This window comes from Portunus trituberculatus, chromosome 47 (genome assembly GCF_017591435.1).
Source record: "Portunus trituberculatus isolate SZX2019 chromosome 47, ASM1759143v1, whole genome shotgun sequence".
Lineage (NCBI taxonomy): Eukaryota > Metazoa > Arthropoda > Malacostraca > Decapoda > Portunidae > Portunus > Portunus trituberculatus.
Genome location: NC_059301.1, coordinates 13,288,049 through 13,300,548, shown reverse-complemented (window position 1 = coordinate 13,300,548; position 12,500 = coordinate 13,288,049). Strand labels below are relative to the sequence as shown.

Below are 12,500 nucleotides of genomic sequence, written 5' to 3'. Positions count from 1 at the left end.
TCATTACCAAACCTTCCCCTTTTCCTGAAACAAAGACAATACTCTCTCTCTCTCTCTCTCTCTCTCTCTCTCTCTCTCTCTCTCTCTCTCTCTCTCTCTCTCTCTCGCCTTTGTGGAAAAGAAAAATTGGAGAGAAACAGGGAGAGAAAAGGAGTGACGGAGGGAAGGAGAGTTGGAGAGAGTAAGAAAGAGGGAGGGGGAGAGAGAAGGAGAGAGGGAGAGGAGAGAGAGAGAGAGAGAGAGAGAGAGAGAGAGAGAGAGAGAGAGAGAGAGAGAGAGAGAGAGAGAGAGAGAGAGAGAGAGAGAGAGAGAGAGAGAGAGAGAGAGAGAGCCTTGAGAGAGAGAGAGAGAGAGAGAGAGAGAGATAGAGAGAGCAGCATGAAAAGATACTTCTTCCAAGAGAGAGAGAGAGAGAGAGAGAGAGAGAGAGAGAGAGAGAGTGTGTGTGTGTGTGTGTGTGTGTGTGTGTGTGTGTGTGTGTGTGTGTGTGTGTGTGTGTGTGTGTGTGTGTGTGTGTGTTTGTATTTTTAGGAATTCAATCTTTTCTCATCATTGTTTAATTTGTCCTCCTTTTGTTCGTTCCATAATTTGTTAATCACTTAGTTACTGCAACTATAACTACTACTACTACTACTACTACTACTACTACTACTACTACTACTACTACTGTACTCTGCTGTACTATAACAATTATTATAACAACTACTACTTTTAATAATAATAATAATAATTCTAATACTACTGATACTCCTACTACTATTACTACAATCTTTTAGTGTTTCGTTATGTGTGTGTGTGTGTGTGTGTGTGTGTGTGTGTGTGTGTGTGTGTGTGTGTGTGTGTCTCTCTCTCTCTCTCTCTCTCTCTCTCTCTCTCAGCACGTGCCGGTCCCTCCCTCGCCCTCCCTCTCACTTCCGGCGCCAGAATAGGGAGATGGGGTTCTGCCTCTCCCTTCTCCCCCTCACTCCTCCGCGACAAAAGTCCTGAGTTGTGGCTAACGTTCACAGATTTCCAGATTATCTGATACAAACACGCGTTACTACTACCACTACTTCTACTGCTACTGCTGCTACTACTACTACTACTACTACTACTACTACTACTATTATTGTTATTATTATTATTATTATTATTATTATTATTATTATTATTATTACTATTATTATTATTACTATTATTATTATCATCCTTATATTCATCATCACTGCCGTTGTTACTGATACCAACATTAAAGTAGTAGTTGTAGTAGTAGTAGTAGTAGTAGTAGTAGTAGTAGTAGTAGTAGTAGTAGTAGTAGTAGTAGTAGTAGTAGTAGTTGTTGTTGTTGCTAATTGTTGTTGTTTTTGTTGTTGTTATAATCCATTAGCTTGTGATACTTAAAAGTGGTGGTGTTGGTAGTAGTAGTAGTAGTAGTAGTAGTAGTAGTAGTAGTAGTAGTAGTAGTAGTAGCAACAGCAGTAACAACGAATTTAGTGTTAAAAGTCTCATTGTTTAGTTGGGTACAGTAATTAAGCATAATAATGAGAATAAGAATAACGTTAATACGAATAAGAGTAAAAGAAAAACAGCAGCTAGATGGAAAAAAGTTGTAGGTGGAATAACTTTTAAAGGCAAATTCATGCGCAGAATTCCTTGTTATCGCGGACAAAAAAATGCACTACAGGACTCGCCAGGACACAATTTCAAGACAGACTGAACTTTTTTAAGATAGACTGAACTTTTGAAGATAGACTGAACTGTTTGAAGATAGACTGAACTTTTTGAAGATAGACTGAACTGTTTGAAGATAGACTGAACTTTTTGAAGATAGACTGAACTTTTTGAAGATAGACTGAACTGTTTGAAGATAGACTGAACTGTTTGAAGATAGACTGAACTGTTTGAAGATAGACTGAACTTTTTGAAGATAGACTGAACTGTTTGAAGATAGACTGAACTTTTTTAAGATAGACTGAACTGTTTGAAGATAGACTGAACTTTTTGAAGATAGACTGAACTTTTTGAAGATAGACTGAACTGTTTGAAGATAGACTGAACTGTTTTAAAGATAGACTGAACTGTTTGAAGATAGACTGAACTGTTTGAAGATAGACTGAACTGTTTTAAAGATAGACTGAACTGTTTTAAAGATAGACTGAACTGTTTGAAGATAGACTGAACTGTTTGAAGATAGACTGAACTGTTTTGAAGATAGACTGAACTGTTTGAAGGTAGACTGAACTGTTTTGAAGATAAAAGACTGGAACATTATGTAAACCTTCGAACAACTTAGAAATACCAGAATCTCCCCCCAAAAAAAATTCAATAAAACAAATTCAATACAAATTTTATAATACAAATAATAATAAAAAAGATTACAGGAACGTTACTTAAACTTAACTCACAACAAGCTAAGAGGAATAGAAACTCACCAAAAAAAAAAAAAAAAAATGCCACCCAGATGGAGACAAAATCCAATAGTAAATAAAAAAACACACATACAAAATTGATAAAGAAAAGAAAAAACGAGGTGAGAAAAAAGGAAGAGTTGAAAATACGTATATAAAAAAAACAGATAAATAATAAAAAGAATTGAAAAATAAGATAAAAAAGAAGAAATATTAAAAAAAGCAAATGTAACAAGAGAGAGAGAGAGAGAGAGAGAGAGAGAGAGAGAGAGAGAGAGAGAGAGGTGGTGTATGAGATCGGATCGCGTGTCAGTCAGTCTCTCAATGCCTCTCTGATATGCATGAAGAAGGGAATACCGCCAAGATTCCTCGCACAATGCCCGTGACAGGTGGGAAAATAGGTAAGCTTTCCCCTTCTCCTCCTCTTTCTCCCCCTCTTCCTCCTCCTCCTCCTCCTCCTCCTCCTCCTCCTCCTCCTCCTCTTTCCCATTCTTCTTTCTCATACCTCCCTTTCGTTTTTTTTTTTTTCAATTTTCTTCGACTTCATTATTTTTTTCTTTTCCTTTATCTTCGTTTTCTTTAGTTAATTTTCTTCTTTCCTTTCCTTCACCATCATCATCATCTTCTACTTCTTCTTTTTACTCCTTTTCTTCTTTCTTTCCTTCTACATCCTTTTCTTAGTCAAGGATTTTTCTATATTTTCTTTTTTTTTACTCTCGTCCTCCTTCCCTTCGTTGTCCTCCTCCTCCTCCTTCTCGTTCTTCTTCTCTTCTTCTTCGTCCTCCTTCTCCTCCTCCTCCTATTCCTCCTCCTCTTGTTCGTCATCTTTCTTTATTAGTTTTTTCCTTCAATTCTATTTTCTATAAATATTTCCTTTCGTTTTCTTTGTCTCTTTCTCATCTTCCTCCCCTCCTTCTCTTCCTCCTCCTTCTCTTCCTCCTCTTCTTCTTCTTCTTTTTCCTCCTCCTCCTCCTCCTCCTCTTCCTCCTATCTTCTCTTAATCCATCTCTTATGTTTGTTTGTTACCATAGTTATCTTAGAGAGAGAGAGAGAGAGAGAGAGAGAGAGAGAGAGAGAGAGAGAGAGAGAGAGAGAGAGAGAGAGAGAGAGAGAGAAAAAAAATAAAAAGGACAAAGAAAAGGATGGATAGCAGAAAAGATCCAGCAACTCTCTCTCTCTCTCTCTCTCTCTCTCTCTCTCTCTCTCTCTCTCTCTCTCTCTCTCTCTCTCTCTCTCTCTCTCTCTCTCTCTCTCTCTCCCTTTCAGCCACGCCCCGGGCAACCTTCCCCTCCCCTTCTCATTAGCCACATCCGCACTACCACCACCACCACAGAGATACCTCAAAGCTCTCTCTCTCTCTCTCTCTCTCTCTCTCTCTCTCTCTCTCTCTCTCTCTCTCTCTCTCTCTCTCTCTCTCTCTCTCTCAGTCAAGTTAAAAGGAAATATATTTGATAGTTATCTCCACTTTTCTATTTTTACTACCGTCTTATTATCCTCCTCCTTTTTTCCTACTCCTCCTCCTCCTCCTCCTCCTCCTCCTCCTCCTCCTCCTCCTCCTCCTCCTCCTCCTTCTCCTCCTCCTCCTGTCTCTTCCTTCACCACAAAGAATTTTTTTGAAGAGCTCGGATAAAAAGATTCAGTCTTTGAAAAAACTCTTCCTTAGAATTTCACATCGCACCTCCTTTTTCTTTCCTCCTCCTCCTCCTCCTCCTCCTCCTCCTCCTCCTCCTCCTCCTCCTCCTTCTCTTCTTCTTCCTCCTCCTCCTCTGTCCCCATTTACACATTCACCAACTCCTTTCACCCTCCGTGCTTTTCCTTTTACATTTTTTCCTCTCCTTTTCTCCTCCTCCTCCTCCTCCTCCTCCTCCTCCTCCTCCTCCTCCTCCTCCTCTTCCTCCTCTTCCTCCTTCTCCTCTTCTTCTTCTTCTTTTTTCTTCTTCTTTCTCCTCCTCCTCCTCCCTCCTCCTCCTCCTTCTCCTCCTCCTCCTCCTCCTCCTCCTCCTCTACTTCTTCCTCCTCCTACTCCTCAAAATCTCCTTCTTTTTCTTCGTTCTCTTTTTTTCTTCTCCGTTCTCTTCCATCTCTTCTCCTGATTTTTATCTGTATTTTGCTTACTTCTCCCTATGTATACTCTCTCTCTCTCTCTCTCTCTCTCTCTCTCTCTCTCTCTCTCTCTCTCTCTCTCTCTCTCTCTCTCTCTCTCTCTCTATATATATATATATATATATATATATATATATATATATATATATATATATATATATATATATATATATATATATATATATCTATCAACCTATCTATTTATCTATCTATCTATCTATCAACCTATCTATCTATTTATCTATCTATCTGTCTATCTATCTATCTATCTATCTGTCTATCTATTTATCTATCTATCTATCTACCTATAAAGGAAAGTTATGTTAAAAACTACAGTGATTATCAACATTGTTCGGAACAGGATATGACGAGAAAAGAAAAAAATTAGCAGTAATTATTGATAGTGCATGAATTATTCTACTAAATATGTGCAGTGGCTTTTGAATTACACCTCCTCCTCTCCCTCCTCCTCCTCCTCCTCCTCCTCCTCCTCCTCCTCCTCCTCCTCCTCCCTCTTCTCCTCCCTGTTTCACTTCTTCCCTCCCTTCCTCTTCCCTTTCGTCTAATGTTTCTCTTTTAATTACACTGTCTGATTCCATTGATGAACAGAGAGAAAGAGAGAGAGAGAGAGAGAGAGAGAGAGAGAGAGAGAGAGAGAGAGAGAGAGAGAGAGAGAGAGAGAGAGAGAGAGAGAGAGAGAGAGAGAGAGAGAGAGAGAGAGAGAGAGAGAGAGAGTAATCTGCTGCCTCATCACCTGTTTTACCGCGTCATCGTTGCGTCATCCCTTTGTTTACAAGACCACGTGTTCACTGTTGACTCGATCAGTTGGTGTTTGTTGACATGATCAGCTGTTTAGAGGTGAGCGTGGCGGCGCGCGTGGCTCTCGTAATGTGTGCTGTATGAAGCGATAATGAGTGTACTGTGTGATGTAGTGCAAGGCAAGGGGGGGGGGGATTAGAAACACAAACAGAAGCAGTAGACGTGTTGCTCCCTATGGTTATGTTTGTATGAGGAAAAAAAAAAAAGGCTTTTATTCTCAAACACTTCTGTCCTTCAACCTTCACTTCAAAAGGCTTTATTGAAATTTACACGAGTTTTTAAAGGTGTTTTTTACGTTTCTAGAGGCAGATCGACTAGTTATCTACATTATTAACTGGAGAAATACTCTTGAAAACCCGGCTAGTCATCTCTGTGCCCTTAAAACACAGTCATGGGGAGAGAGGAGAGCGTTTCTGAATACGGGCATAAGAAGAATGATGATAGGAAGAAAACAACTGGTTCTTATTGCACGATGTAAGGTACCATAGAAAGACGAATAGGATAGGAGGAACAAACAGCAGCAGCAGACGTGGTGGCCCCTGTGAATATATTTGTATGAGAAAAGAAGAATGATAATAAGAAAAAAAACACTGATTCTTAGTACACGATGTGATGTACCAAGGAAAGAAAAGGAGAATAGGAAAAACAAACAGCAGCAGAGAGAGAGAGAGAGAGAGAGAGAGAGAGAGAGAGTGTGTGTGTGTGTGTGTGTGTAGATAAAAGAAAATTCATAATTAGCGAAAAAAAAAAAATCAAACAAGAAAAAATATAGAGCCAAACACTCTCTCTCTCTCTCTCTCTCTCTCTCTCTCTCTCTCTCTCTCTCTCTCTCTCTCTCTCTCTCTCTCTCTCTCTCTTTTCTTCTTTTTCTTCCTTTCTTCCCTCCATCTCTCCCCTCCACTTCCGTGTCATTTATGGAGGGAGGGAGGGAGAGAAGAGAAGGGAGAGGAGGGGAAGGGAAGAGAAGGGAAGGAGAGGGAAGGGGAGGGCAGAGAAGGGGAAGAGAGCTAATAGTGAGAACGATGAATGGGGAAGATAATAGTGATGATGATGGTGATGGGGGGCGGGAGTGTGATGATGGAGATAGATAGATGGAATAGAGGAGAGGAGGAGAAGGAGGAGGGACAGAGTGATGGGAGTAATGGATAATGATGGTGATGGAAATGGTACAGAGAGAGAGAGAGAGAGAGAGAGAGAGAGAGAGAGAGAGAGAGAGAGAGAGAGAGAATGTTAACTCTTACATCCATTTATGGAAATATATATAAAGATAAAAAGATAGTTAAATGAATAAATTGATGTGTATGTGGATAGGTAGCTAGAGTTGGTTAAACAGAGCTACAAAAAATAAGAATAGAATAAATAAATAAATGAGTGAAGGAAAAATTCTAGACTAAAGAATAAAGAAGTGTTGGAATAATCAAGACGATAAGAAGAAATAGAGGGTAAAACTGCTAAGGATTATAGCATGGTGGAAAAAGAATTGATGGAGATAAGGAACGTAATGTAATAAGGATAAGAGGACTAATATAAGACTAAGATTAAAGTGAAAATATAATGCCAATAAAAAAATCTAATTAATTAAAAAAATGTAAGAAGAAAGGTAGAGGATGTAAAGACAATAAACACAGATATAGTTTAAAATAATGAAAAAGAAACAATGAGATACAAAAATGCGTAGAAAAATAATAATGATTTCCTGCAAATAAAAAAAAAGGAGGAAGGAGATAAGAACGATAATGCGCATGAAACCAGTGAAACACGGAAGAAGTATAGATGCAATTGACGTTATAAAGAGAGAGACTCAAAAATGTTAGACAGATTGAGCTGGACTGCGTTGAGTTGAGTTAAGTTGATAAGGAGAGATAATAGAGAACGACAATGAGGATGAAATCAGTAATATAAATTAGAACAGTAGATGCAATGGACGTTATGAAGACAGTGGCTCAAAGTAATTAGACAGATGAGCTGAGTTAAGCAAAAAAATTAAAAAGATAAATAGCAGGTAACAATAATGAGGGAAAAAAAAAGTAAAATAAAAAGAACTGTAGATACAATGAACATGATAAAGAGAAAGCTCAAAATCATAACAAACAGACAAGCTACTATGAAAGACAAGAAGTAATAAAGATAGATTATAATGATTAACCTCTTCAGTATCATGACGCGCTTCCATATTCATTTTGGTGTTAATTTAGTGATTTTTTAGAGCGTCAGAAACTCGTGAGGGGGGATTAGAATAGTAAAGACTCTGGCTATTAATCTTCTGACCTCCCAATGTCAAAAAAATGATCTAATCGTAAATAATTTCAAGATAAAAATGTGTCCCAGTGTTCAAGGGATCTTCTGACCTCCATGGACCCTTCCCAGTTAAAATAGTGAAGACCGTGGCCATTAATCTTCTGAACCACCATCAAAAAATGACTCTTCAAGATAAAAATGTGTCCCATGTCAATGAAGACCGTGGCCAAATTATCTTCTCAATCGTACACAATTTCAAAGTAAAATGTGTCCCAGTAATGAAGGGGTTAAAAACAATACCAATTTTCTACTCACCATTGAGAATCGAGGTAAGACTCTTGTCCCGAACGAGCGAGACGTCTGCTGGAAGAGGAAATAAGCACATTAACGCTAGTAGTAGTAGTAGCAGCAGTAGTAGTAGTAGTAGTAGTAGTAGTAGTAGTAGTAGTAGTAGTAGTAGTAGTTGTTGTTGTTGTTGTTGTTGTTGTTGTTATTACTTGTTGCAGTAGTAGTAGTAGTAGTAGTAGTAGTAGTAGTAGTAGTAGTAGTAGTAGTAGTAGTAGTAGTAGTAGTAGTAGTAGTTGTTGTTGTTGTTGTTGTTGTTGTTGTTGTTGTTGTTGTACTTGTTGCAGTAGTAGTAGTAGTAGTAGTAGTAGTAGTATAGTACTAATAGCAGTAGTGGAAGTAGCATTTATTATTTTTATGGTTATTGTTATGAAGGAACTACAAGAAAAATTAAACCACCATCACCACCACCACCACCACCACCACCACAACAACAACAACAACAACAACAACAATAATTACGCCAACCCTCTCCAAGACAATCAACATTCCGGACAACCACCATCGCCGCCATTAACATTCATAACTTGGGACGCTCAGGGAAAGAAAACTACCCATTTCCTTCGCTTTTACTCTCTCTCTCTCTCTCTCTCTCTCTCTCTCTCTCTCTCTCTCTCTCTCTCCTTCCCCAATCAATCTCTTACACGTAATTAAACTTAGAATACAATATGCAAATAAGAAAGCAAACAGCTGCTGGACACATCTCTCTCTCTCTCTCTCTCTCTCTCTCTCTCTCTCTCTCTCTCTCTCTGACTCAAAGGCCTCCCCTTCTCACTACTGCTGATTCATGTAAACTTACCATCAGTCAGTCAGTCAGTCAGTCAGTCAGTTAGTGTCACTCTTTTAGTCGGTTTGTCAATCAGTCAGTCAGGCAGTTAGTTAGTTAGTTAGTTAGTTAGTTAGTCAGTCAGTCAGTCAGTCAGTCAGTCAGTCAGTTAGTCAGTCAAACAACAGTAATGCAGTAATAGTAGATCGATAGAGTGATTAAACAGTAAACACACACACACACACACACACACACACACGGTCTACTACCACTACTACCAGCAAGGGCGTAAAATAAGTGGGCGGGCTGCTGAATCGGTGGATGGGTGGGTGGGCGGGTGGGCGGGCAGAGATGCATGATGGGGGTGGGTGGGAGATATACATAATAATATTCTGAGCCGCCCATGTCACATTTCAAGCTTACCAGAATACATGCATACATAAATACATACATACATACATACATACATACATACATATACTTTCTCCTTCCACGTGAAATAATTATTCGTATACATGCATAATATTCTTATACTACCATATGCATACACATTTACGTACGTACATACATACATACATACATCCATACTTAGAGAAAACATACAGAGAGAGAAAGATAGACTAACAAAAACAAAGAAGTACAAACTATAATAAAAAATCTCTCTCTCTCTCTCTCTCTCTCTCTCTCTCTCTCTCTCTCTCTCTCTCTCTCTCTCTCTCTCTCTCTCGTTAAAAACATGTTAAGGATTCAGAAAGTAAGAAAAATAATGAGAGAGGGAGAGAGAGAGAGAGAGAGAGAGAGAGAGAGAGAGAGAGAGAGAGAGAGAGAGAGAGAGAGAGAGAGAAAGAGAAAGAAAAAGAGCTACTGTGAACAAGCCGAAGCCAAGTGATTTTTTTTCTGATGGTGGTGGTGGTGGTGGTGGTAGTGGTAGTGGTAGTGGTGGTGGTGGTGGTGGTGGTGGTGGTGGTGGTGGTGGTGGTGGTGGTGGTGGTGGTGGTGGTGGTGGTGGTAATAACAATAGGGGGATTTTGGCAACGGTGACTCTAGTCTATAAATCAGCTGAGTTTGCCCAGGAGTAAAGATTCTCTCTCTCTCTCTCTCTCTCTCTCTCTCTCTCTCTCTCTCTCTCTCTCTCTCTCTCTCTCTCTTGCTATCTTTACGCTTCCTTTTTTGTCCTTTTTTTCTCTTCTCTCACTTTCGTCCCTCAGCCCCTCCTTCCCCTTTCCCATCTTCCTCACCTCCTCTTCCTCCTCCCTTCCTTTCTTCATCTCTTCCTTCCACTCTCTCTCTCTCTCTCTCTCTCTCTCTCTCCTTCCCTTGCAAACACTTTTTTTCCTTCTACTTTGTAATATTCATCTTTGTTTTGGTATTTTTCTTCCTTCCTTCAAGTCAAAAAGTACTCTCAACTTTTCTTTCCTTCCTTCAAATCTATCAATATATGTCCAAGCTTTCTTATTCTTCATGTCTCTTCTGCTTTTTCTTCAGTCACACCCATTATAAGGAGGTCTTCTTTCAGTGTACCCATGAAGTTTATCTCAGGTCTGCTCGTTTCTCTGTTCTCCTCCTCCCGGCACATTCCTCGCCTCTCTTCACACACCTAAACCATCTCAGCCAAACTCAATTACGCCTATCGTTTCAAGTACTCCCTGTTACTTCTACGATAATGTCAAAATGAGTATGAAAAAGTTGGTTCTGAAATAGAGTGGTACATGAGTGAAATAGTCTCAGTAACCATGTTGTTATTCCCAAGTCGATATGAAGATTTTTAAAAGATTTGTCAAAATTTTGGACAGAAATGAAAGATGGTAATAGATAGACATATTTCATCTAGAGACTGTCACGTGTAGATGACTTGTTGCAGTTTTCCTTGTCTACTAATGCATTAACTTCTTCAGTAATAGAACGCATTTTTACCATGAGTTTTGGATGTCATTCGATGATTTCATCTTTATAAGAAAGGATCCATGGAGGTCAGAAGATTAGTGGCTAGAGTCTTCACTATTTTAATTCTCATATAAGATTCTGAAGCTGTATAAAATCACCAAATAGTAAGTAGAATGAATATGAAAACGCGTTATGGTACTGAAGGTGTCAAACTGTACCCTTTTCCTTATCATTCACACCAGTAACATCTTCACTTCCTCACCTTCTACACTTCATTCCTTTCCCTTCTCATCCTTTACCATCCTTCCGTCACACTTTCTTCACTGCTTTACCCTCAACACGACTTCTCCTCTTCACCACCTCTTACTATCCTTCTCCCTACACACTTTACCCCTCTTCTTCATCATCCTTCCGCTACCACAACCACTACCAACACCACCACCACTACCACCGTCAACTCTCAAGTCTTACAAGAGAACTTCAACTAAGTGGCCATTCGCTATACACATAGATCCTTCCCCTTTTCCTCCTCCTCCTCCTCCTCCTTCGCCTGCCATCGCCGCCGCCTCCACCGCCACTGCCGCCACTCGCCGCCTCCATTTTCAGCGAGTCAGATGAAGAGCGCCATTCCCGCAGAAGTCAGGTATAAGGAGGGGGATAAATAATGCCATATAACACTTGCGCTGAATAGTTCCGAGCTGGAGAGGCGCTTATACCACACCAAGAGTAGGAGGAGGAGGAGGAGGAGGAGGAGGAGGAGGAGGAGGAGGAGGGAAAGGAGGAAGTGGAGGTGGTAACAGTGAGAGAATTTGATGTAGGTGGGCGCTAGTTGGCAATAATGGCGGGTTATATGGCGCCAGAACTCATTCACTCACTTGCACGGGGAGAGAGAGAGAGAGAGAGAGAGAGAGAGAGAGAGAGAGAGAGAGAGAGAGAGAGAGAGAGAGAGAGAGAGAGAGAGAGAGAGGGGAGGAGGAACACAAAGGGGAAAGGAGAGAACTCAAGAGAAAGTCAGTCAAAGCCAAAGTTGCGTGAACAGAAACGAATAAACGAACCAGCGAGCGAGGGAAGGCGTGAAAGTCTGTCCTGATTCACGCCAATATTTCCCCGCGCGTTTAGTTATTTATCAAGGACGAGTTATGGCGAGGGGGGGAGAAAAAAGGAGAAAAAAAGAACTGGTCGCGCTTCCCCTTCCCTCTCTGGCCCACCAACACTCACACGCCAGTCGCTCAGTCGCCACGCGCGGGTCGTTTGCGGCGCCTGGCTGTGGTTTGAGTGAATAATGACGGACACGGGGAGATGCGAGCTTGGCCACGTACTCAGAAACGCTTTGCTCTCCCTTCCACTCCCACCACGACTGTTTTCAAAGGTTCTATAGATCATTACCGAGGTTTTCATGACTTTCTCCTGTTAATAGTGAAGAAATCTTGTTAATCCGAGCCTGGCCATGTACTCAGAAACGCTTTGCTCTAACTCCCACTCCCACCACGACTGTTTTCAAAGGCTCTAGAGATCATTAGCGAGCTTTTCATGACTTTCACCTGTTAACAGTGAAGAAATCTTGTTAATGTGAGCCCGTACTCAGAAACTCTTTCCTCTCCCTCCCATTCCTACCGGTACTATTTTCAAAGGCCATAGAGATCACTGACTACGTTTTCATGACTGTTTTCTCCTGTCAATAGAAAAGGATTCTTGTTATTCCAGTTAATCTTATTGATGTGAGTCTCGTCCTAAACTCAGAACCGCTTAACTCTCCCACCACTACTATTTTTAAAGGCTCAAGAGATCATCAGACAAGTTTTCAAGACTGTTTCTTCGGTTAATAGGGAAGAAATCTTGTTAATCTTGTTAATCTAAGCCTATCCCCGTATTCAGAAACGCCTTGCTCTTCTTCCATTCCCTCCACGACTATTTTCAAAGGCTCTAGAGACCATTAGCCAAGTTTTCACGACTGTTTC

The 12,500-nt window shown here is 40.4% G+C and overlaps 1 protein-coding gene across 4 annotated transcripts in view; it reads right to left on the bottom strand.

The window, feature by feature from the left end:
- Positions 1–12,500, bottom strand: part of LOC123520553 (transcriptional regulator ERG homolog) — a 195,519-nt gene that overhangs the window by 145,025 nt on the left and 37,994 nt on the right. For all 4 annotated transcript variants that reach the window (XM_045282924.1, XM_045282925.1, XM_045282926.1 and 1 more), the window contains exon 4: positions 7,863–7,910. In XM_045282924.1, coding sequence (XP_045138859.1) covers positions 7,863–7,910 — 48 coding nt within the window. The remainder of the gene's footprint in view (positions 1–7,862; positions 7,911–12,500) is intronic.